This window comes from Mobula birostris, chromosome 10 (genome assembly GCF_030028105.1).
Source record: "Mobula birostris isolate sMobBir1 chromosome 10, sMobBir1.hap1, whole genome shotgun sequence".
Classification (NCBI taxonomy): domain Eukaryota; kingdom Metazoa; phylum Chordata; class Chondrichthyes; order Myliobatiformes; family Myliobatidae; genus Mobula; species Mobula birostris.
Genome location: NC_092379.1, coordinates 148,237,507 through 148,263,843, shown reverse-complemented (window position 1 = coordinate 148,263,843; position 26,337 = coordinate 148,237,507). Strand labels below are relative to the sequence as shown.

Genomic DNA, 26,337 nt, shown 5'->3' with positions numbered 1-26,337 from the left:
TGCTGCTGTGATGAATAGTACTCATCCCATTTGCCTACGTTTTGTCTATAATCCCTCTAAACCTGCCCTATCCATGTACTCATCTACATTGTATAATTGTACCTGCCTCTACCACATCCTCCAGCAGCTTGTTGAATATGCCTCCACTCTTTGTCCAGAAATCTGTCTGATAGATCACCTCTAAACCTGGCCCCAACCTTAAACATATGAATTTTAGTTTAAGACTCTCTTACCTTGCTAAAAACAGTGACTATGTACCTCTATTAATACTATAAACCTATGAAAAGTCATCCCTCAAATTTTGCTTTGGGGGAAAAAAAGAGTCCTATCCTAGCCAATCTCTCCTCAAGTCCTCCAGTCCAGACAACATTCCTGTGAATCTTTTTTGCATTATCTCTAGCTTAATCAGATCTGTCCTATAATACAGCGACCAGAACTGTACACAGTCCTCCAGATGGGGCCTAACTAACAATTGTAGCACTGTGACTTGATTTCTCAACTCTTGTACTCATTTCTTCTGCCAATGAAGGCAAGCTTGCATTCAGCATAGAGTTAAATGCATGCATTACTAAATGACAATAAAAGAGGACTTCATAATCTAATCTAAATTCCATTTGTTTCCCAGTTGATTGAGATCCTGTTGTAATCTTAGGCAACCTTTGTCACTGTCCACTATACCAACCAGTTTGGTGTCAACTGCAAATTTCTTAACGATGAAACTTCGAGTCTCTTCCCAATAATTATATACGATGAGCAATATCGGACCCACCACCAATCCTTGCAGCACACTATCCGGTAAGATGGTGACACATTCAAACGCAGCAGCCTCTCGGGGGCCAACCAAAGGTGCATTTTTCTTTTTAAAAATGTGTTTTTTATGATTGTAAGACTATACTGTACTCCAAGAACAATGGGTGCAGTGAGCCTACCACATCAGAGATGTGTGCTTTGTTCGGAGCCTCTGGCCGGGGTTGTGAAGGAGCTACTGGCCGAGGGAAGGACAAGCCAGCACTCAGCCAGGAGAAGGCTCGGAGGAGCCAGCCTGGGTGCAAACCGTGATACTGCTTAATTGAAGAGACTGGAGTTGGTGTGTGAAAGCAACGTGAAGTGTAACCGTGAGTTGGATCACAAGACCCTGATGGACATTGATAATGTGAAATGCCGCAGGCCTGTTTCCCTTGTTTGGTTGTGAGGCAGGTGACAAGGCAGCAACGTGGCCTCAGTTGTAGTGTGATAAGGCCACAAGTGGACTTGCCTGCTACTGCAGTCCAGGTGAGACTACTGTGGAATCGGTGAAGTGTGGAGTCTGTGTGCGGTTGGGAGCTGCTCTCTCCCGTCAGTGCTGTCCTCCAGTGTTCAAACAGCGGAATGACAGGCTGGATTGCCGGGAGCTGTACCATCAATTTGCATGTCACTCAAGGATTTGCACCATATAATTGGTTTCTTGCGTAATGATGTGTGTGTGTTTTTCTCTTTTGCTATTTGGTATTTATTTTTTATTGAATTTCATCATCAAACAAACATTTCCATAAGATGTATTTCAGATACTGTACATATATATCATATCATATTTGTCACAAATTTCCACATAAAATTTATGAGGTATACACTTATAGAAAGGAGAGGAAAGAAAGAACGATTGAAAGAAGATCTTTTTTTAACATCATATTCATTGACTTGTGAGAATAAAATCAGGCCTATGAGGTGATATGTAGTTAAACCATTTTTTCCAGTATGAATAAAATTGTTCATTTAAAGTTGGGCTCTCCTGTGATAACCATTTCCTAGTAAGGGTCTTTTTACGAGCCACCAGCAGTATATCCATTAAATATTTATCTCTTCTCAACCATTCTTGAGGTATATACCCAAAATATATGGTATTACTCTCTAAGGGTATTACACATTTAAAGATGTCTTGTAGGGCATTATGTATCTCACTCCAATAGTCTTTGATAACAGGGCATTCCCAGAAAATATGATAATGGTTTGCATTTTGATTTCCACAATTTCTCCAGCAAGCAGGGGGGTTACTATCATAATGGGATTTCTGAGCGGGTGTAATAAAATATCTTATCAAGTTTTTCCACCCAAACTCCCCCATTTCTGTGAACTGGTACACTTCCATTGATACCTCCATATTATTGTCCAGTCTTCCTCAGATATTATTATCCCTCTTTACTGCTCTCATTTTGTTTTAATGTATGAAGTCGAATGTGTTTGAAGATTTGACAAGCTCTTATACAGGCTTGAAATTATTCTACTACCCTTGTCTGAATTATATGCTTTTCTAAATAGCTCTATCAGACATGTACTTGCCTTGGTTACATTTTTAAACATCCTATTAACATACTGTCACATCTGTAAATACCGGTAAAAGTCTTGTTTTTCTAATAAGTGTTTCTCTTTGAGCGTTTCAAAACTGAACAGTATTCCTTCTTTCATTATATTGCAAATAGCTGTTATTCCTTTAGGTGTCCAGTCCTTAAATCTAGCATCCAGTTTATTTGGTGTAAAATCCAAGTCATATGCACACCATTTAAGAATTTCAATGTCTCTCTCTAGTTTATATTCTTTTATAATAGTTTCCCATATTTTAAGAGTCCATTTCACCCACGGGTTGTCAATATTATTTATGTAACTTTGTAGGTTGTTATCAGCCAAAATTGCCTGTTTGGGGATGGAAAGTATCCTCTCCTCAATGTTTTTCCATTGAGCGTCATATGATGGGTTGCACCAGCATATCACGGCTCTCAACTGTGCTGCAAAATAATAATCTCCCATCCCCCCTTTTCCTTGGCTAATTGCAAAGTTTTGAGACGAACCCTAGGCCTTTTACCTTGCCATATATATATATATTGATAGCACCTTGTTCCATTCATTGAATTGATTTTGGTTAATCTCTATTGGTAGGGTCTGAAAGAGATATAGTAGTCTGGGCAGTATATCCATTTTAATAGATTCAATCCTTCAACTGAGAACAAGAAAAGGAATTAGGCTCCATCTTGTTATATCTTCCTTAATTTTTTTATATATATAGGCTGATAGTTGCATTCTGATAATTTTGCCAAATCTTTTGGCATAATGATGCCCAAATATTTGCAGACTCTGTTTCTCTTTCGCTATTTTGAATGTTTGTTATGCATGCACCTGGGACCCAAAGGAACGCTGTCTCGTCTGACTGAATTTGATTTGATTATTGGTCAGATGTCTGAATCTGAAATGTAAATCTGCTAGTTTGTACCTTGTACCACCAAGTCACTTCTGTGTCCAATTTGCTTTCTCATCCAGAATACGATGTAATCCAGTGTTCTGGACCAGCCTACCATGCAGGACCTGTCAAAGGCCTTGCTGAAGTCTATGAACGCGTTACCAATTGCTCTGCCTTCATCAGTCCTTTCTATCTCCTCTTCAAAATAAAATCGGTCAAATTTGTGTGAAATTATTTCCCACACAGAAAACTATACCAACCATCCCTAGTCCTTGGATTTCCATATACAGATGAATCCTGTTTGTTACAATCCCTTCCAATAACTTTTCTACTACTGATATTAGGCTCATGAGCCTGTACTTCCTTGGCTTGTCTTTATCAGCCCTCCTTAAATAAAAAAGCCCCGATAATAGCGGACAGCACGACCAGAGACTATTTCCCAGGTGAAAGTGGCTAATACAAAGAGGCATTATGTAAGGTATTTGGTGGAAAGTATAAGGGAAGATGTCAGAGGTAGATTTTTTTTTGACAGAAATGTGAGTAAGTAGGTTCATGGAACATGTTGCTGGAGTGGTGGTAGAAGCACGTACATTATGGACATTTGTGAGGCTCTTAGATAAGCACATCTGCTGCTATCCCTGTCCAAGGCAATGGTAAAGCTCAGGAAGTTGTGGTCACTCTTCAAATGCTCACCCACCTAGAGATCTGTCACCTGATCAGATTCCTTAGTACCAGATCCAGTATGGCCTCTCCTCTAGTCGGCCTGTTTACAATAACAGAATTTAAATGACTCTTGGACAGTTATGTAAGTAGGGAAGGTTGGAGAGATGTGTTCCAAATATCCATCTTGGTTGCCATGGACAAATTGGGCTGAAGGGCCTGTTGTCATGCTGTATTGCTGACTCTATCTGCTCCATTCCCTACTTCTGCTTGCTTTGATTTCTCACACAATGGTCTGGATGCCAAATAAATGTGCGTAGCTTCTGTTAAACTTCGTAATTTAAGTAATTCTGCAAAATGATAGCACGTTTGTGTGAAGATTGTTGTACAGCAAGCTGATCCTGTATTTTCTTTCTATTCTTAGTTATTTTCATCTGCACTGGTGACTACACATTCTGAGAATGAGACTCTTGGAGGCTTCTTGCTTGATGATATCAAGAAGGAAATAAAAAGAGGCAATAAACTGGTATGTGTAATAAATATTGTCTTGCATGCAACCGCTCCAGAAATTTGATTGGGTTAACTGGGAATTAGGTGAACAAGCAGTACAATTGCTACCTGTTGAACATTTCTATTTCCACTGTTCCAGTTTCTAATTACTTGTCCATAGAGAAAACCACCTTATGGTCAAGTAGTCAATTGTACCTGGAGTACTGTGTGCAGTTTTGGTCTCCAAATTTGAGGAAGGACATTCTTGCTATTGAGGGAGTGCAACGTAGGTTCACAAGGTTAATTTCCGGGATGGCGGGACTGTCATATGTCGAAAGATTGGAGCGACTGGGCTTGCATACTCTGGAATTTAGAAGGCTGAGAGGGGATCTTATTGAAACATATAAGATTATTAAGGGATTGGACATGCTGGAGGCAGGAAGCATGTTCCCGCTGATGGGTGAGTCCAGAACCAGAGGCCACAGTTCAAGAATAAGGGGTAGGCCATTTAGAACGGAGTTGAGGAAAAACTTTTTCACCCAGAGAGTGGTGGATATATGGAATGCTCTGCCCCAGAAGGCTGTGGAGGCCAAGTCTCCGGATGCTTTCAAGAAAGAGATGGATAGAACTCTTAAAGATAGCGGAATCAGAGGTTATGGGGATAAGGCAGGAACTGGATACCGATTGTGGATGATCAGCCATGATCACAGTGAATGGTGGTGCTGGCTCGAAGGGCCGAATGGCCTACTCCTGCACCTATTGTCTATTGTACCATTCTGAATAAAAAACAACATAAATTATTGTAAACAATTAGCAAATCAGGAGGCATCTGAAGAAAGAGGTAATAGTTCAGGTTCAAGACCCTTCATCAAAGCGAATCTGACAACAAGCCTCAGACCAGAAAAGTTAACTCTTCCTCATTCCACAGTTACTGCCTGACTTGCCAAGTGTTTATAGCATTCTATTTGTTTTTTAAATTTTTTCCCCCCACTATCCTGAAGAACTTGCATTTCAGTTCTACTCCTTGATGTGATTGTTTATTATCCCAATACATTCATGCTATTTTGGTTCGCTTCAGCTCTTGTAGATCAGCAAGATTTTGACAGTTTATCTCTGCTTTTCCCTACAGATGATGCCCAATTTGCTAAGTATTATTAAAATATTGCTTTATTCTTTGATACACAGAATAGTGATTGTTCTGTCCATACTATTTACCAACAGGGGCACATCAGCTTGCAACCCTACCCCACATCAGGGATCAGGATAAGAACAGAATTAGAAGCTACAGTTGTGTAGAAGATAAATATTTGAGATGGTCTTAATAGCCTTTTCCCAAATAAACTTTTATGTTATCCCTACTTTTCTGACATGGATGAAGAGGTTATTTAATTGAACCACTTACGTCATTGAGTGATGTTTTCTGTGATATAACTGCAGAACCATCTGGCCTGTTGACCCTATGCCATTCAACAAGATCATTGCTGATCTGGCCATGGAGTCAGCTCCATCTAACTGCCTTTTCCCTATACCCCTTAATCCCAGTGCTATGCAAAAATATATCAACTGTGTCTCAAATACAGTGGTGCTGGAAAGTTTGTGCACCCCATAGAGTTTTCTGTATCTCTGCATAAATATGACTGAAAATGTGATCAGATCTTCACCAAAGTCCTAAAACTAGATAGAGAGATCCCAATTAAATAAATAACACAAAAACATTATATGTTCAATTATTTATTGAGAAAAATAATCAAATATTAACATGTCTTTGGGAGAAGTAGATGAACCCTTGGGGTAACACCTTCTACAAAACCTATTTGGAGTCAGGTATTCCAATCAATGAGATGAGATTGGAAGTGTGGGTTGCAGAGGTGTCCTGGTTATTTAAAAAAACAGACAAAGTCAGGGTACCGACAGACCCTGCTCTTACCAAAAGATCAAGGCATGACTGCGCAAGTGCGTGGACATCAGCAAATTAGACCGATGGGAAGGAATTAAAAGAAGACAGCTTTATAGAGTGGGCGTCAGAGTAGAGAGTGACAGAATAGGAGGGCTTTGGTTCATCCCGGGCTTTGGCGATAATGGTTCGTAGTGAGGTAAATTACTTGTGAGGAATAGGAGATATGTCTGTGAGGCCAGTGTTCTGTACTGGGTGTCAGATGTGGGATGTCTGGGAGACTCCCAACCTCCCGGGTGGCCACATCTATGCCAGGTGTGTCGAGCTGCAGCTCGATGACCTTCTTCTGGTCAGGGAAAGTGAGGAAGTGATAGAGAGGAGCTGTAGGCAAACAGCACACTGGAGCCTTGGGAGACAGCTGCGGCGGCCAGATCTCTGGCACTGAGTCTGGTTCTGCAGTGCAGAAGGGAGGGTGGAAGAAGAGGAGAGCGGTAGTGATAGGGGACTCGATAGTTAGAGGTACAGAAAGGTGGTTTTGTGGTCGTGACGGAGACTCCCAGATGGTTTGTTGCCTCCAGGGTCAGGGATATCTCTGATCACATGCATAGCATTCTGAAGTGGGAGGGTGATCAGCCAGATGTCATGGTACACATTGGTACCAATGACGTAGGAAGAAAGAGTGAGGAGGTCCTGAAGAGTGAGTATAGAGAGCTTGGTAGGAAGTTAAGAAGCAGGACCTTGAGGGTGGTAATCTCAGGATTGCTACCTGTGCCACGTGCCAGTGACAGTAAGAATAGAATACTCTGGCAAATGAACACGTGGCTGAGGAACTGGTGCAGGGGCAGGGTTTCAGATTTCAGGATCATTGGGACCTCTTCTGGGGCAGGTGGGACCTGTACAAGAGAGATGGGTTACACCTGAACTATGAGGGGACCAATATCCTTGCAGGGAGGTTTGTTAGTGCTTTTGGGGAGGGTTTAAACTAGATTTGCAGGGGGATGGGAACCAGAGTGCCAGAGCAGATAGTGGAGCGGGGGTGAAAATAAATTATGTTAAAAGTTCATGCAAAATCACAAATAGAAGGGTTGTGTGTGGTGGTAATAATCTTCTGAGGTGCGTCTGTTTCAATGCAAGGAGTATTGTGGGGAAGGCTGACGAGCTGAGGACATGGATTAACACATGGAATTATGACATTATAGCCATTAGTGAAACTTGGCTGCAAGAGGGGCAGGACTGGCAGCTTAATGTTCCAGGGTTCCAATGTTTCAGACGTGATAGAAGCAGAAGAATGAAGGGTGTGTGTTGGCATTGCTAGTCAAGGAAAATTTTACAGCGGTGCTCAGGCAGGACAGATTAGAGGGCTTGTCTACCAAGGCCATATGGGTGGAGCTGAGAAACAGGAAAGGTATGACCACATTAATAGGGTTGTATTATAGACCACCCAATAGTCAGCGAGAATTAGAGGAGCAAATCTGCAGGGAGATAGCAGACAACTGCAGCAAACAAAGTTGTGATAGGGGATTTTAATTTTCATTTTTAATTTTAATTTAATTGATTGGGATTCCCATACTGTTAAAGGTCCAGATGGGTTAGAGTTTGTAAAATGTGTTCAGGAAAGTTTTCTAAATCAATATATAGAGGTACCAACTAGAGAACATGCAATATTAGATCTCCTATTAGGAAAAGAGTTAGGACAGGTGACGGAAGTGTGTGTAGGGGAGCACTTTGGTTCCAGTGATCATAACAACATTAGTTCCTTTTTTTTTAAATTTTATTTTTATTTGGATAAGGAATTCACAAATATCATGTACTTTTTACACACATATAACCTTTTCCATTTTTTTATATGTATAAAACTACAATTATTTATACATTCTTAAGTACACATTGAGATGATATAAAAGGAAAATAAACATTTAAATAGATAATTATGTACTGTGGTAAATCTAACCTATTAGGCTAAGTAATGAAATTAGTTGTTAAGAAAAATGGTAATAATAGTTTCCACACAACCCTTCTGGACCATTTCCACTGGTCCAAAATGTTGTATACAAGCCTATATACCAACCATTATAGGTGTTTATATCCTAATTTGTTCATGCTTGCTCCTGCCCACAGACATAATTATCCAATCCCTATGTACTTATTTACTTAATTTTTTCATTTTTTTATCCCTTTCCCTTTACTTGTGTTAATTCTCTATTTTCCAAAAAAAACCCAAAAAAAACCAAACATTTAGACTAGGGGTGCTTACGTTAGCAATATTACTGTGTTGACGAGAAGAGCAATATAAATCATTAGGAGAGTCATCTAAAGTCTGCTCGCATTGGGGTTATATATTCAATCCATTTATTCCAGATTTGATAAAATTTTTCTTTTTGAGTTCTCAGGGAGTAAGTCAACTTTTCCATTTTAAATATTTCCAAGATAATTTCGTACTAATCTTCTAATGTAGGTGGTATTGGATTTAGCCATTTTCTAGTGATTGATTTCTTACTTGCCGCTAAGAGGGCCTGCAGCAACTTTATATCTTCCTTCTGTTCAAGAAACAATACATGCCCCAAATAGAGCGTCTCAAAGTTCAGAGGTATCTGGGACCTAAGTACCTTAACTAATGTTCTATGAATACCTTCCCAAAATAGACTTAATTTAGGGCAATCCCAGAAAATATGAAAATGATTTGCCTCCTTGGAGCCGCACCTTCTCCAACACATCACATTTGTATCTTTATATTTTTCCTGATATGGGGTCTTGAAGTATCTTATAATGTTTTCCCAACAATGTTCTCTCCAAGTCAAAGAATTAGTCGAGGACCATTGAAAGCTGCAGATTTTCCCCCAAGCCTCCTCTGAAAGTACCAACCCCGCTTCTTTCTCCCACTTCTCTTTAATATACAGTGTATTTACATTTTTAGCATGGGAGAGTACATTATATAGGCGAGAAACTGATTTACTAGGTATTGAACTGCAAGCCGAATTCAGAATCTTGAAAAATTCTAATTCTACTGTTGATAGGTCTGTATATCTACAACTCTGGTTAACATAGTTTCATATTTGAAGGTACCTAAAAAAGTCATTATGTTCTAGGCCATGTTTGTCCTGCAGGATTTGGAAACTTTGTAATACCCTTTTATCTATAAATGAGAGGTAGGTTGTAAGACCTTTCTTTATCCATAGCTCAAATCTTTTATCTCCTCTGTTGGGAAGGAATTCGGTATCATATGCACACCATCTAAAGAGTTTTAACATGTTATTAATTCCACATGAATTGACCACCTTCTGCCATACTTTTAATGTCAGATTTATCCAAGCGTTTTTAAATTTTTCCAACTGGGCCATCAATCCTTTGTCAGCTATTGAGGCCTGAAGAGGAAAACTGTCAACTAATCCAAATTCTATTTCCTTCCATCTAGCCTTATATTCCCTATTACACCAATATAACAGAGGGGTTATCTGTGAGGCATAAAAATAATTTCTCAGGCAAGGAAGAACCATACCTCCTCCTTCCTTCCCTAACTGTAAGGTGTTATATCGAATTCTAGGTTTCCTTCCTTGCCAAATGAAGCGGGAAATCCATTTGTCCCATTCCCTGAATTGATTATCATCCACCTCCACTGGTAAAGTACGGAAAACATACAAAAACCGAGGAAGAATATTCATTTTTATAGTATTTATCCTTGAATTTAAACTTAAAAAGGGGATAAGATTCCATCTATGCATATCTGCTTTTATCTCTGAGATTAATGGCCCATAATTTACCTGTGACAGTGTTGAAAGATCCTTCGGCAGGGTTATTCCTAAATATTTTGATGATTTAGCTTCCCACTTAAGATCGTATGTGTCCTGCAATTTTTTGGATGGCGTATAATTTAGGGACATAACCTGCGTTTTCTTTACATTTATTTTATAACCTGATATTTTCCCAAAGTCATCCAACAGTGTAAACAATCCTATAAATGATTTTTCTGGTTCACTCAGATAGACCAAAACATCATCTGCGAATAACGCCACTTTCTGTTCAATCCCTGCCACCTTGATACCTTTTACGATTTCGCTCTGTCTTATTAGTTGGGCCAGTGGTTCAATATATAGCGCAAAAAGGAGAGGAGAAATTGGGCATCCCTGTCTAGTGCCTCTCTCTAAGATGAAGGAGTCAGAGAGGTCCCCATTTATCTTAATTCGGGCTGTAGGGCTGTCATATAGAGTCTGAATTACTTTAATAAACTTTTCTTGAAAGCCGTATCTTCCTAACACTCTGTGTAGGAATGCCCAACTAACTGAATCAAAAGCTTTCTCAGCGTCCAATCCTACTACCATTGTCTCTGTCTCGTTCTTATTAACCTGTTCTAATATGTGCAGAGTTCTCCTTATGTTGTCCTGTGTTTGTCTTTGTTGAATAAATCCAGTCTGGTCTAAGTGGATTAGGCCAGGTAAAAGCTTTTCCAATCTGCGCGCTAATATAGATGTAGATAGTTTGTAATCTAAATTAAGAACACTAATTGGCCGATAATTGCCACATTCTAGTTTATCTTTACCCTCTTTAGGAATAACTGAAATAATCGCTTCTCTCCAGGAAGGTGGAGTTCCTCCTCTCTGCAAGATCCAATTAAAGGTGTTAAGTAGTAATGGGGCTAACTGTGTGTCTTCAGGGACTTGTACCACTCTGAGGTAAACCTATCAGAACCCGGGGACTTTCCAGCCTTTAACCTAGAGATGGCCACGTTCAGTTCTTTGACAGTTACTGGTCCTAATAAACTTCCATTTTGTAAATCTGTAAGTTTAGGTAGATCTAAAAAATTCAATACACTGTCTATATAGGGCTCATTGGGGGCCCGAGGTTGGGAGTACAGCTCTCGATAATATGTTTCAAAACTCTCTTGAATTTTCCCTATTGTACTCTCCACAAGCTTTGTCTTTGGATTCTTTATTTTATGAATTGTATTGTCTGCTTGTTTTCGTAATTTATATGCTAATAATCTAGCTGATTTACCTCCTACTTCATAATTCTTTTGTCTCAGGTAAAGAAAATTTCTTTGAGTTTCCAACGTATAAATATCGTCAATTTCACTTTGCAATTTCCTAATTTCCTGTTTTCGATTTGAATTACTTTTGTTGCTATCTACAACTTGAAGTTGTTTTAATTTTCCTTGAAGGTCTGCTAATTTTTGTGCATTGATTTTTTTCATGTGAGGAGTAGTGGAAATAATTTTCCCTCTCAGTACAGCTTTCAATGTATCCCATAAAATCACTGGTGATGTTTCTCCCGTGTCATTAAGGTCTAGATATTCTTTGATTTCTCCCCTTAATCTCTCCATTACTTTCGGGTTATTGAGTTTAGCCTCCATAGTGTTTTCCTCATTTTCCTTTCCAGGATTAGAGACATAGAGACTGGGCTATGATCCGACAGATCAATTGTTGCAATATTACAGTTTTTTATCCTGAGTCTATCTGTATTAAAGATAAAGAAATAGTCTATCCTTGAATAGGCTGAATGAGGGAAAGAGTAATGTGTATAATCTTTACTAGTAGGGTGTAATTCCCTCCAGACATCTATAATTCCCAACTCCTCCATCAATGAATTCACTTTCCGAGTCAGAGGTTTATTCTGAGTAACTATTCTTGAAGAATCTAATATAAGATTTAATCTAATATTAAAATCCCCTCCACAAATTACTACCCCTTGAGAACTGACCATTAGGTCAAAAATGTGTCTATAAAATGACCATTCACAACCTGGAGGAGCATAAACATTCAGCGATGTTATTTCTGTACCTTCTATTCTTCCTGTGATTTTTACAAACCGTCCTTCTTTGTCTCTAGTCTCTGAAATATGTTCATAATTAAGAGTACTTGATATTAAAGTAGCTACCCCTCTTTTGTGACTCAATTTATATGATGAATAAAATACATGCTTAAAGCCCATTCTTTTTAATTTTCCATGTTCAGATTGGCTCATATGTGTTTCCTGGAGGAAAGCTATTTGTGCCCTCTCTTTTTTCAATTTAGACATAATCTTATTTCTTTTAATTGGATTCAAAACCCCATTAACATTATAGGAAATTATTTTTACCAATTCAGTTTGCATTTTTCTCTAGTAGAAAAAAAAACACTCTCCTATTCTAACCAAACAGTAAGCAATCCCTTCTCAACAGTAAACCAAGACATGTAACCACACTCTAGACATTTTTGAATGTGTAACATTTGAAAATTTTCCCCGACTTCCCACCGTGAGGCCTGAGCACCGACCCGCCTCAGTTCAGAGGGATAACCTCTATCTTCACCCTGTGTTAGAGGGCCCTCAGCAGTTTGAATAATCATAGAGAATTTTCTCCTATTTATGTCTCGACCAAATTGCTATCATTCAAGTTATTCCGCCTAGTTTATTTTCAGTTACCAGTTTTCATTTTACTTTTAAGTCCGATTTACTCTTTTCAGTCATTTCTCTTAATTAATCTGTATTCTCCGTAGATTCGCGTCTGAATATTTGCAGCTTTTCATTGTAGTTTGACACTCTGGTTCGAGTGGAGCGTCCTCGCCCCACTAACTGCCACGACTTCTGCCGAATCCTCTCCAGTAGCGACTCTGGTTGGGTGATAACTTTAATAGGTAGTCCCCGGTCCGCCAGGTCCAACGTTGCCTCCTCCACCGTAGCGTAAGTTTTTGTCCCTTCGTCATAAAAGACTCTCAGCCGAGCTGGATACAGGGTCTGGAATCTGATGTTGTTTTCCTTCAGGACTCTCCGTGTTTCCGTATATTCCTTCCGTCTGGCAAGAATCCCCGGTGCGTAGTCGTGGTCTAAACTGATTTTACAGTTGTTCCACATGAAACCTTTCTTTTGCCATGCCCTTTTAAGCACCTCTTCCTTCGTTCTGTAGCTGAGAAATCTGACCAGAATCAATTTGGGCTGGGCGCCTGCCGGGGGCTGTGGTGCCAACGCGCGGTGAGCTCTTTCTACCTGTAGGTCTTTTGCGGCCAGTATATCAAGGTTCTCTCTAAGCAGCTTCTCCACGAAGAGAATCATCAATCCGGGTTTACCTTCGGTTCCTTCGGGAACTCCATAAATCCTCACATTTTCCCTTCTCGAGCGGCCTTCTTGATCTATTAGTTTCCACTGGAGCTGGTCTTGCAGCTTCAGCATTTCTGCTATCGCCTCCTCTGCGTTTTGTAGCTTCTCTTCAATTCCAACAATCCTCGCTTCGGCTTCATCTATCCGCGAGTTAGTTTTTACTATTTCTTCTTTAATATCTTCCAGCTGTTTGCTGTTATCTTGTCGGAACTCGCGAATCTCTCCGAGAATCAAAGACAGAGTCACCGATTCCCCCTCATTATCTCCGTCCTGGCTTGCCGTGGGGGAGCTAGGCCCGTTGCCTTGCTGCATCTCTTTATGTTTATCAGCCTTCGGAGCGGACTTTTTAATCTTGTTCTTAGACATCATCCTTGCCCCTTTTATTAATATAGTTATGCAATATTAAGTATTTGTCTAAATTCGATTTTGGGGCAGTTTATCTTCTTTTTTGTCGAGAAACCTTTTCCTTACGCCGCCATTCCCTTGATGACCCGGAAGTCCCCCAACAACACTAGTTTCAACTTGATCGTGGATAAAGATAGATCTGGTCCTCAGGTTGAGGTTCTAAACTGGAAAAAGGCCAAATTTGAAGAAGTGAGAAAGGATTTAGATTATGAGAACACTCGGTCCTCTTTTTATTGTCATTTAGAAATGCATACATGCATTAAGAAATGATACAATGTTTCTCTGGAGTGACATCACAGAAAACAGGACAGACCAAAGACTAACACTGACAGAACCACATAATTATAACATTTAGTTACAGCAGTGCAAAGCAATACCATAAAATACCATTTAAAAAGCGTGATTGGTATGTGGGAGGCCTTCAAAGGAGAAATTTTGAGAGTGCAGAGTTTGTATGTTCCTGTCAGGATTAAAGGCAAAGTGAATAAGAATAAGGAACCTTGGTTCTCAAGGGATATTGGAACTCTGATAAAGAAGAAGAGAGAGATGTATGACATGTATAGGAAATGGAGCAAATAAAGTGCTTGAGGAATATAAAAAAATGCAAAAAAAAACTTAAAGAAATCAGGAGGGCTAAAAGAAGACATGAGGTTGCTTTGGCAGTCAAGGTGAAGGATAATCCAAAGAGCTTCTACAGGTATATTAAGAGCAAAAGGATAGTAAGGGATAAAATTGGTCCTCTTGAAGATCAGAGTGGTCGGCTATGTATGGAACCAAAAGAAATGGGGGAGATCTTAAATGGGTTTTTTCGTCTGTATTTACTAAGGAAACTGGCATGGAGTCAATGGAAATAAGGCAAACAAGTCGTGAGGTCATGGAACCTATATAGATTGAGGAGGAGGAGGTGCTTGCTATCTTTAGGCAAATCAAAGCAGATAAATCCCCACGACCTGACAGGATATTCCCTCAGACCTTGAAGGAGACTAGTGATGAAATTGTAGCGACCCTGGCAGATACACTTAAAATGTCGGTATCTACGGGTGAGGTGCCGGAGGATTGGAGGAAAGCTCATGTTGTTCCGTTATTTAAAAAAGGCTCTAAAAGTAATCCGGGAAATTATAGGCCAGTAAGTTTGACATCGGTAGTAGGTAAATTATTGGAAGGAGTACTGAGAGATAGGATTTACAAGTATTTGGATAGACAGGGACTTATTAGGGAGAGTCAACATGGCTTTGTGCGTGTTAGGTTATGTTTAACCAATCTATTAGTTTTTCGAGGAGGTTACCAGGAAAGTGGATGAAGGGAAGGCAGTGGTTGTTGTCTACATGGACTTCAGTAAGGCCTTTGACAAGGTTCTGCTAGATTCAGTCGCTAGATATACATGGAGAGGTAGTAAATTGGATTAGACATTGGCTCAATGGAAAAAGCCAGAGAGTGGCAGTGGAGGATTGCTTCTCTAAGTGGAGGCCTGTGACTAGTGATGTACCACAGGGATCAGTGCTGGGTCCATTGTTATTTGTCGTTTATATCAATGATCTGGATGATAATATGGTAAATTGGATCAGCAAATTTGCTGATGATACTAAGAGTGGAGGTGTAGTGGACAGTGAGGAAGGTTTTCAAAGCTTGCAGAGGGATTTGGACCAGCTGGAAAAATGGGCTAAAAAATGGCAGATGGAGTTTAATACAGACAAGTGTGAGGTATTGCACTTTGGAAGGAGAAACCAAGGTAGAACATACAAGGTAAGTGGTAGGGCACTGAGGAGTGCAATAGAACAGAGGGATCTGGGAATACAGATACAAAATTCCCTAAAAGTGGCGTCACAGTTAGATAGGGTCATAAAGAGAAATTTTGGTACGTTGGTCTTTATAAATCAAAGTATTGAGTATAAGAGTTGGAGTGTTATGGTGAGGTTGTATAAGGCATTGGTGAGGCTGAATTTGGAGTATTGTGTACAGTTTTGGTCACCAAATTACAGGAAGGATATTAATAAGGTTGAAAGAGTGCAGAGAAGGTTTACAAGGATGTTGCCGGGATTTGAGAAACTGAGTTACAGAGAAAGGTTGAATAGGTTAGGACTTTATTCCCTGGAGCATAGAAGAATGAGGGGAGATTTGATAGAGGTATATAAAATTATGATGGGTATAGATAGAGGGAATGCAAGCAGGCTTTTTCCACTGAGGCTAGAGGAGAAGAAAAACCAGAGGACATGGGTTAAGGGTGAAGGGGAAAAAGTTTAAAGGGAACATTGGGGGGGGGCTTCTTCACACAGAGTGGTGGGAGTGTGGAATGAGCTGCCAGATGAAGTGGTAAATGCGGGCTCACTTTTAACATTTAAGAAAAACTTGGACAGGTACCTGGATGAGAGGTGTATGGAGGGATATGGTCCAGGTGCAGGTCAGTGGGACTAGGCAGGAAAATGGTTCGGCACAGCCAAGAAGGGCCAAAGGGCCTGTTTCTGTGCTGTAATGTTCTATGGTTCCATAAGTGGGTAACATTTAGGAGAGGGAAGGACAAGAGTTAGATACAAGAGAGTACCCCTGTGGCTGTTCCCCTTAACAGTAAGTACTCCTGTTTGAGTACAGTTGCGGGGGTGGGGGGGTGGAATGACCTACCTGGGGGAAGCAACGGTGGCTGCGCCTCTGGCACAGAGTCTGGCCCTGTGGCACAGAAGAGTAGGGAAAGGAAGAGGATGGCAGCAGTGATAGTGGACTCTATAGTTAGGGGATCAAGACAGGCAGTTCTGCGGACGCAGGAAAGAAACACGGATGGTAGTTTGCCTCCCAGGAGCCAGGGTCTGGGATATTTCTGATCGTGTACACGATATCCTGAAGTGGGAAGGTAAACAGCCAGAGGTCATGGTACCTATTGGTACCAACGACATAAGTAGGAAAAGGGAAGAGGTACTGAAAACAGACTACAGGAAGTTAGGAAGGAAGTGGAGAAGTAGGACCTCAAAGGTAGCAATCTCGGGATTACAGCTTGTGCCACGCGACAGTGAGTATAGGAATAGGGTGAGTTGGAGGATAAATGAATGGCTGAGGGATTGGAGCAGGGGTAAGGATTCAGATTTCCAGATCATTGGGACCTCGACCTCTTTTGGGGCAGGAGTAACTTGTACTGAAAAGCCGGGTTGCACTTGAATCCCAGGAGGACCAATATCCTGGCCGGGGGGGGGCGGTTGCTAAGGCTACTGGGGAAAGTTTAAACTCGAATTGCTGGTGTGTGGGAGCCAAACTGAAGAGACGGAGGAAGAGGCAGTTGGCTCACAAATAGAGAAAGCTTGGAGACAGTGCAAGAGGGAGAATAGGCAGATGATAGAGAAGGGTCAGACTCAGACCGATGGCTTGAGATGTGTCTATTTTAATGCAAGGAATATTATGAGCAAAGCGGATGAGCTTAGAGTTTGGATCAGTACTTGGAGCTATGACGTTGTGGTCATTACAGAACTTAGATGGCTGAAGAGCAGGAGTGATTACTTAGAGTGCCAGGCTTTAGATGTTTCAGAAAAGACAGGGAGGGAGGGAGGCAAAAGAGGTGGGAGTATGGCACTGTTGATCAGAGATAGAGTCACAGCTGCAGAAGAGAAGGAAATCATGGAAGGATTGTCTATTGAGTCTCTGTGGGTGGAAGTTAGGGACAAGAAGGGGTCAATAACTCTCCTGGGTGTTTTTTTATAGACCACCCAATAGTAACAGGGACATCAAGGAGCAGATTGGGAGACAGATTCTGGGAAGGTGTAATAATAGGGGTTGTTGTGGGAGATTTTAATTTTTCTGTGCGAGGAGTGGCACCCCACACAGACTTCCAATCTGCGCCTTGTAAGGCAAGAAAATGCCCAACACAGGCCTCTCATGGTCTGAGTTGACGTTCCCCTTAATTTCCCAAATATCAATTGGCAAGAGCGAGGGGTTTAGATGGGGTGGAGTTTGTTAGGTGTGTTCAGGAAGGTTTCCTGACACAATATGTAGATAAGCCTACAAGAGGAGAGGCTGTACTTGATCTAGTATTGGGAAATGAACCTGGTCAGGTGTCAGGTATCTCATTGAGAGAGCATTTTGGAGAAGATGATCATAATTCTATCTCCATTGCCATAGCATTGGAGAGGGTTAGGAGCAGACAAGTTAGGGAAGCGTTTAATTGGACTAAGGGGAAATAGGCTATCAGGCAGGAACTTGGAAGCATAAATTGGGAACAGATGTTCTCAGGGAAAAGTACAGCAGAAATGTGGCAAATGTTCAGGGGATATTTGCATGATGTTCTGCATAGGTCTGTTCCAGTGAGACAGGGAAAGGATGGTAGGGTACAAGAACCGTAGTGTACAAAGGCTGTTGAAAATCTGGTCGAAAAGAAAAGCTTACAAAGAGTTCAAAAAACTAGGTAATGATAGAGATCTAGAAAATTATAAGGCTAGCAGATAGGCGCTTAAGAGTGAAATTAGGAGAGCCAGAAGGGGCCATGAGAAGACCTTGGCAAGCAAGATTAAGGAAGACCCCAAGGCATTCTACAAGTATGTGAAGAGCAAGAGGATAGAATGTGAGAGAATGGGACCAATCAAGTGTGACAGTGGAAAAGTGTCTATGGAACTGGAGGAGTTAGAGGTACTTAATGAATACTTCAGTATTCACTTCGGAAAAGGGCCTTGGAGATTGTAGGGATGACTAGCAGTGGACTGAAAAGCTTGAGCATATAGACATTAAGAAAGAGGATGTGCTGGAGCTTTTGGAAAACATCAAGTTGGATAAGTGTCCAGGACAGGTTGAGATATACCCCAGGCTACTGTGGGAGGTGAGGGAGGAGATTGCTGAGCCTCTGGCAATGATTTTTACATCATCAATGGGGATGGGAGAGGTTTTACAGGATTGGATAGTTGCAGATGTTGTTCCCTTATTCAAGGAAGGGAGTTCAGATAGCTCAGGAAATTATAAACCAGTGAGTCTTACTTCAGTGGTTGACAAGTTGATGGAGAAGATCCTGAGGCATGATTTGTGAACATTTGGACAAGCATAATATGATTAGGAATAGTCAGCATGGCTTTGTCAAAGGCGGGTCGTACCTTACGAGCCTGATTAAATTTTTTGAGGATGTGACTAAACACATTGATGAAGGTAAAGCCGTAGAAGTGGTGTATATGGATTTCAGCAAGGCATTTGATAAGGTACCCCACGCAAGGCTTATTGAGAAAGTAAGGAAGCATGGGATCTAAGGGGGCCTTGCTTTGTGGATCCAGAATTGGCTTGCCTACAGAAGGCAAAGTAAGTGGGTGATATTCTGCATGGTGGTTGGTGAACAGTGGGGTGCCTCAGGGATTTGTTCTGGGACCCCTTCTCTTCATGATTTTCATAAATGACCTGGATGAGGAAGTGGAAGAATGGGTTAGTAAGTTATACTCACAACATGCTGGAGGAGCTCGGCAGGTCGGGCAGCATCCGTGGAAAAGATCTGTCGACATTTCGGGCCAGAACCCTTCGTCAGGACTGTAGAGGGAAGGGGCAGAGGCCCTATAAAGAAGGTGGGAGGAGGGTGGGAAGGAGAAGGCTGGTAGGTTCCAGGAGAAAAACCAGTAAGGGAAAAGATAAAGGGGTGGGGGAAGGGAGGCAGGGAGGTGATAGGCAGGAAAGGTGAAGAAAGAATAGGGGAAACAATGGGTAGTAGAAGGAGGCGGAACCAAGAGGGAGGAGGTAGGCAGCTGGGGGAGGGGGCAGAGTGACATAGGGAGGGGGAGGGAAATACCGGAAGTTGGAGAATTCTATGTTCATACCAAGGGGCTGGAGACTACCTAGACCGTATATGAGGTGTTGCTCCTCCAACCTGAGTTTAGCCTCATCATGGCAATAGAGGAGGCCATGTATGGACATATCTGAATGGGAGTGGGAAGCAGAGTTGAAGTGGGTGGCTACTGGGAGATCCTGTCTGTTTTGGTGGACGGAGCGGAGGTGCTCGACGAAGCGGTCCTCTAATCTGCGTCGGGTTTCACCGATGTAGAGGAGACCACACCGGGAGCACCGGATGCAATAGATGACCCCAACAGACTCACAAGTGAAGTATTGCCTCACTTGGAAGTGCTGTTTGGGGCCCTGAATGGTGGCAAGAGAGGAGGTGTAGGGACAGACGCAGCACTTGCGCTTACAGGGATAAGTGCCAGGTGGGAGATCCGTGGGGAGGGACGTGTGGACCAGGGAGTCGCAGAGGGACCAATCCCTGCGGAAGGCGGAGAGGAGTGGAGAGGGAAAGATGTGCTTCATGGTGGGGTCCTGCTGAAGGTGGCGGAAGTTGCGGAGGATAATGTGTTGGATCCGGAGGCTAGTGGGGTGGTAGGTGAGGACAAGGGGGACTCTGTCCCTGTTATGGTGGCAGGAGGATGGGGTGAGAGCCGAAATGCAGGAAATGGAGGAGATGTGGGTGAGGACATCATTAATGACAGCAGAAGGGAAACCACGATCCTTAAAGAAAGAGGACATTTGAGATGTCCTGGAACAGAAAACCTCATCCTCGGAGTAGATGCGGCGGAGACGGAGGAACTGGGAATAGGGAATGGCATTTTTGCATATGGCAGGGTGGGAAGAGGTATAGTTGAGGTAGTTATGAGAGTCAGTGGGCTTGTAGAAGATGTCAGTGGACAGTCTGTCTCCAGAGATGGAGACCAAGAGATCGAGAAAAGGGAGAGAAGTGTCCGAGATAGACCAAGTGAATTTGAGGGCTGGGTGGAAGTTAGAAGTGAAGTCGATGAAATTGACGAGCTCAGTATGGATGCAGGAAACAGCACCAATGTAGTCGTCAATGTACCGAAGGAAAAGTTGGGGAACAGTACCCAGAATAGGTTTGGAGCACAGACTGTTCCACATAACCAACGAAGAGGCAGGCATAGCTAGTGGTCCGCTACATTTTCACTATGGAAGTCCAACCCCTATACACCTCCATTCCCCATGAAGAAGGCCTCAAAGCCCTCCGCTACTTTCTGGATAATAGACCTCACCAGTTCCCCACCACCACTACCCTCCTCCGGTTGGTGGAACTGGTTCTCACACTCAATAACTTCTCTTTTGCCTGTTCCCACTTTCTTCAGACCAAGGGTGTAGCTATGAGAACTCGCATGGGCCCTAGCTATGCCTGCCTCTTCGTTGGTCACATCAGTTACTGAAAGCAAAGGTTCACTTACTTCTTCCAACAAATACATGTGATAATGGATCATTTTTCTCAATAAATAAATGAACAAGTATAATGTTTTTGTGTTATTAATTTAGTAGGGCTGTCTCTCTAGTTTTAGGGTTTTTGTGTAGATATGATCACATTTGGGTCATAATTATGTGGAAATAGAGAAAATCCTGCAGAATTCTCAAACTTTCCAACACCGCTGTATATTTAATAAGGTAGCCTCTATTGCTCCCCTGGGCAGAGAGCTGCACACATTGGACAACAAGGACAAACTTCCATATGCTTTCTCAACCATATTTTTAAAAAATTTATTCTGAGGATCAGCATGGAACAGGCCCCTCCAGCCCTTCAAGCCACACCACCCAGCAACCCTCAACAACTCCGATTTAAGCCTCGTCCACACAGAGGACAATTCACAATCAGCAATTAACCTATCAGGTACATCTTTGAACTGTGGGAGAAAACTGGAGGACATGGGGAAAATCCTTGCGTTCCATGGGAGGGCCTACAGACACTCCTTACAGAGGATGCTGGGATTTAACTCTGAACTCAGACGCCTGGAGCTGTAATAGCGTCGTGCTAACCACCATGCTAGCGTGCCGTTCAGAAGAAAATAGAATTTTCTTGTATTCCCAACTTCTGTAGACATATTGTACATTTCAAGATCCATTACTTATAGTACAGCTGGGAATGGGTTTTGTGTTCCACTTGTCCATGCTGACCAAGTTGCCTACTTAAGCTCTGTAAATCCAGATACCATCCTGGTAAATCTCTGCATCCTTTCTAAAGCTTGCATATCCTTTCTAAGGGGTGTCCTTTTAGAACAGAGATGAGGAATTCCTTTAGCCAGGCAGTGGCAAACCTGTGGAATTCGTTGCCACAGGCAGCTGTGGAGGCCAAGTCTTTTAAGATATTTAAGGCAGAGGTTGATAGATTCTTGATTGGTTAGGACATGAAGGGATATGGGCAGAAGGCAGGATATTGGGGCTGAGGAAAAATAGGTCAGCCATAATGAAATGGCAGAGCAGACTTGATGGGCCAAATGGCCTAATTCTGTTCATATATCTTGGGGTCTTATAGTGACCAGAACTGAACACAATACTCCAAGCATGGTCGAACCAGTGTTTATCGAGCTGCAACATTACAAAGTGACTTTTGAACTCAATACACAAACTAACGAATACCAACACAGTATGCACCTTCTTAACCACCCTATCAACTTGTGCAGCAACTTTAAGGGTTCTATGGATCTGAATCCCAAACTTCCTCTGTTCCTCCAAACTGCTCAGAACCTTGTCATTAATTTTATTCTCTTGCATCAAGTTCCACTATCCAAAGTGAATCACTTCACACTTTAATGGATTGAGCGCCATTTGTCACTTCTTGGCCCAGATCTGCATCTGCCTACGTCCTGTTGTAACTTGTACAGAGAGTGGAGGGTGTGTGCAATGCACTGCTGGCGATAGTGGTGGGGGTGGATCCAACAGGATCGTTTAAGAGACTCTTACGTATCCACAACACCACCAACTTAAAAAGAAATATGTTGAAAAAATTCTGGCAAGTCCAAAATTAACGAAACAGCATATAGTAGTGATTCCACCAATGCCAAGCATAGAACATAGAATTCTACAGCACATTATAGGTCCTTCGGCCCACAATGTTGTGCCGACCATGTAACCTACTCTAGAAACTTCTAGAATTACCCTACCACATGGCCCTCTATTTTTCTAAGCTCCATGTAGCTATATAAGAGTCTCTTAAACGATCCTGTTGTATCCATCTCCACCACTATCGCCAGCAGTGCATTCCACCCACCCTTCACTCACTGTGTAGTAAAACTTACCCCTGACATCCCCTCTGTACCCACTTCCAAGCACCTTAAAACTATGTCCCCTCATGGAAGCCATTTCAGCCCTGGGAAAAATCCTCCAGCTATCCACATGATCAATGCCTGTCATAATCTTATACACCTTTATCAGGTCACTTCTCATCCTCCTTCACACCAAGGAGAAAACACCAAGTTCATTCAAGCTATCCTCATAAAACACACTTTCCAATCCAGGCAGTATCCTTGTAAATCTCCTCTGCACTCTCTCTACAGTATCCACATCCTTTCTGTGGGGTCTGACCAAGGTCTTGTATAGCTGTAACATTACCTCACAGCTCTTGAACTCAATCCCATGATTGAAGAATGCCAGTGCACCATAGCCTTAACAACACTGCCAACCTGCGCAGCAGCTTTGAGTGCCCTATGGACACAGACTCCAAGATCTCTCTGACCCTTCACACTGCTAAGAGTCTTACTATTAATACAATATTCTATCTTCAAATTTGACCTACCAAAATGAAACCTTGTTCTTTTTTTTTAATTTTATTTTTATTTGGATAAGGAATTCACAAATATCATGTACTTTTTACAGACATATAACCTTTTCCATTTTTTTATATGTATAAAACTACAATTATTTATACATTCTTAAGTACACATTGAGATGATATAAAAGGAAAATAAACATTTAAGTAGATAATTATGTACTGTGGTAAATCTAACCTATTAGGCTAAGTAATGGAATTAGTTGTTAAGAAAAATGGTAATAATAGTTTCCATATAACCCTTCTGGACCATTTCCACTGGTCCAAAATGTTGTATATAAGCCTATGTATCAACCATTGTAGGTGTTTATATCCTAATTTGTTCATGCTTGCTCCTGCCCGCAGACATAATTATCCAATCCCTATGTACTTATTTACTTAATTTTTTCCTTTTTTTTTATCCTTATCCCAAATCTTTCCCTTTACTTGTGTTAATTCTCTATTTTCCAAAAGAAAACAAAAAAACCAAACATTTAGACTAGGGGTGCTTACGTTAGCAATGTTACTGTGTTGATGAGAAGAGCAGTATAAATCATTAGGAGAGTCATCTAAAGTCTGCTCGCATTGGGGTTATATATTCAATCCATTTATTCCAGATTTGATAAAATTTTTCTTTTTGAGTTCTCAGGGAGTAAGTCAACTTTTCCATTTTAAATATTTCCAGGATAATTTCGTACCAATCTTCTAATGTAGGTGGTATTGGATTTAGCCATTTTCTAGTGATTGATTTCTTACTTGCCGCTAAGAGGGCCTGCAGCAACTTTATATCTTCCTTCTGTTCAAGAAACAATACATGCCCCAAATAGAGCGTCTCAAAGTTCAGAGGTATCTGGGACCTAAGTACCTTAACTAATGTTCTATGAATACCTTCCCAAAATAGACTTAATTTAGGACAATCCCAAAAAATATGAAAATGATTTGCCTCCTTGGAGCCGCACCTTCTCCAACACATCACATTTGTATCTTTATATTTTTCCTGATTTGGGTCATGAAGTATCTTATAATGTTTTTCCAACAATGTTCTCTCCAAGTCAAAGAATTAGTCGAGGACCATTGAAAGCTGCAGATTTTCCCCCAACCCTCCTCTGAAAGTACCAACCCCGCTTCTTTCTCCCACTTCTCTTTAATATACAGTGTATTTACATTTTTACCATGGGAGAGTGCGTTATGTAATCGAGAAACTGATTTACTAGGTATTGAACTGCAAGCCGAATTCAGAATCTTGAAAAATTCTAATTCTACTGTTGATAGGTCTGTATATCTACAACTCTGGTTAACATAGTTTCGTACTTGAAGGTACCTAAAAAAATCACTATGTTCTAGACCATGTTTGTCCTGCAGGATTTGGAAACTTTGTAATACCCTTTTATCTATAAATGAGAGGTAGGTTGTAAGACCTTTCTTTATCCATAGCTCAAATCTTTTATCTCCTCTGTTGGGAAGGAATTCGGTATCATATGCACACCATCTAAAGAGTTTTAACATGTTATTAATTCCACATGAATTGACCACCTTCTGCCATACTTTTAATGTCAGATTTATCCAAGCGTTTTTAAATTTTTCCAACTGGGCCATCAATCCTTTGTCAGCTATTGAGGCCTGAAGAGGAAAACTGTCAACTAATCCAAATTCTATTTCCTTCCATCTAGCCTTATATTCCCTATTATACCAATATAACAGAGGGGTTATCTGTGAGGCATAAAAATAATTTCTCAGGCAAGGGAGAACCATACCTCCTCCTTCCTTCCCTAACTGTAAGGTGTTATATCGAATTCTAGGTTTCCTTCCTTGCCAAGTGAAGCGGGAAATCCATTTGTCCCATTCCCTGAATTGATTATCATCCACCTCCACTGGTAAAGTACGGAAAAGATACAATAACCGAGGAAGAATATTCATTTTTATAGTATTTATCCTTGAATTTAAACTTAAAAAGGGGATAAGATTTCATCTCTGCATATCTGCTTTTATCTCTGAGATTAATGGCCCATAATTTACCTGTGACAGTGTTGAAAGATCCTTCGGCAGGGTTATTCCTAAATATTTTAATGATTTAGCTTCCCACTTAAGATCATATGTATCCTGCAATTTTTTGGATGGTGTATAATTTAGGGACATAACCTGCGTTTTCTTTACATTTATTTTATAACCTGATATTTTCCCAAAGTCATCCAACAGTGTAAACAATCCTATAAATGATTTTTCTGGTTCACTCAGATAGACCAAAACATCACCTGCGAATAACGCCACTTTCTGTTCAATCCCTGCCACCTTGATACCTTTTACGGTTTCGCTCTATCTTATTAGTTGGGCAAGCGGTTCAATATATAGCGCAAAAAGGAGAGGAGAAATTGGGCATCCCTGTCTAGTGCCTCTCTCTAAGATGAAGGAGTCAGAGAGGTCCCCATTTATCTTAATTCAGGCTGTAGGACTGTCATATAGAGTCTGAATTACTTTAATAAACTTTTCTTGAAAGCCGAATCTTCCTAACACTCTGTATAGGAATGCCCAACTAACTGAATCAAAAGCTTTCTCAGCGTCCAATTCTACTACCATTGTCTCTGTCTCGTTCTTATTAACCTGTTCTAATATGTGCAGAGTTCTCCTTATATTGTCCTGTGTTTGTCTTTGTTGAATAAATCCAGTCTGGTCTAAGTGGATTAGGCCAGGTAAAAGCTTTTCCAATCTGCGCGCTAATATAGATGTAAATAGTTTGTAATCTAAATTAAGAACACTAATTGGCTGATAATTGCCACATTCTAGTTTATCTTTACCCTCTTTAGGAATAACTGAAATAATCGCTTCTCTCCAGGAAGGTGGAGTTTCTCCTCTCTGCAAGATCCAATTAAAGGTGTTAAGTAGTAATGGGGCTAACTGTATCTTCAGGGACTTGTACCACTCTGAGGTAAACCCATCAGAACCTGGGGACTTTCCAGCCTTTAACCTAGAGATGGCCACGTTCAGTTCTTTGACAGTTACTGGTTCTAATAAACTTTCATTTTGTAAATCTGTAAGTTTAGGTAGATCTAAACTTTATTTTATGAATTGTATTGTCTGCTTGTTGTTTTAGTAATTTATATGCTAATAATC

At 41.1% G+C, this 26,337-nt stretch overlaps 1 protein-coding gene across 6 annotated transcripts in view; it reads left to right on the top strand.

Moving 5' to 3' along the window:
* phf6 (PHD finger protein 6) overlaps positions 1–26,337 on the top strand; it is an 86,558-nt gene that overhangs the window by 33,370 nt on the left and 26,851 nt on the right. For all 6 annotated transcript variants that reach the window (XR_011887601.1, XR_011887602.1, XM_072271107.1 and 3 more), the window contains exon 4: positions 4,293–4,394. Coding sequence is in view for 4 of the 6 variants with exons in the window: in XM_072271107.1 (XP_072127208.1) it covers positions 4,293–4,394 (102 nt within the window). In the remaining 2 variants the exon portion in view is untranslated. The remainder of the gene's footprint in view (positions 1–4,292; positions 4,395–26,337) is intronic.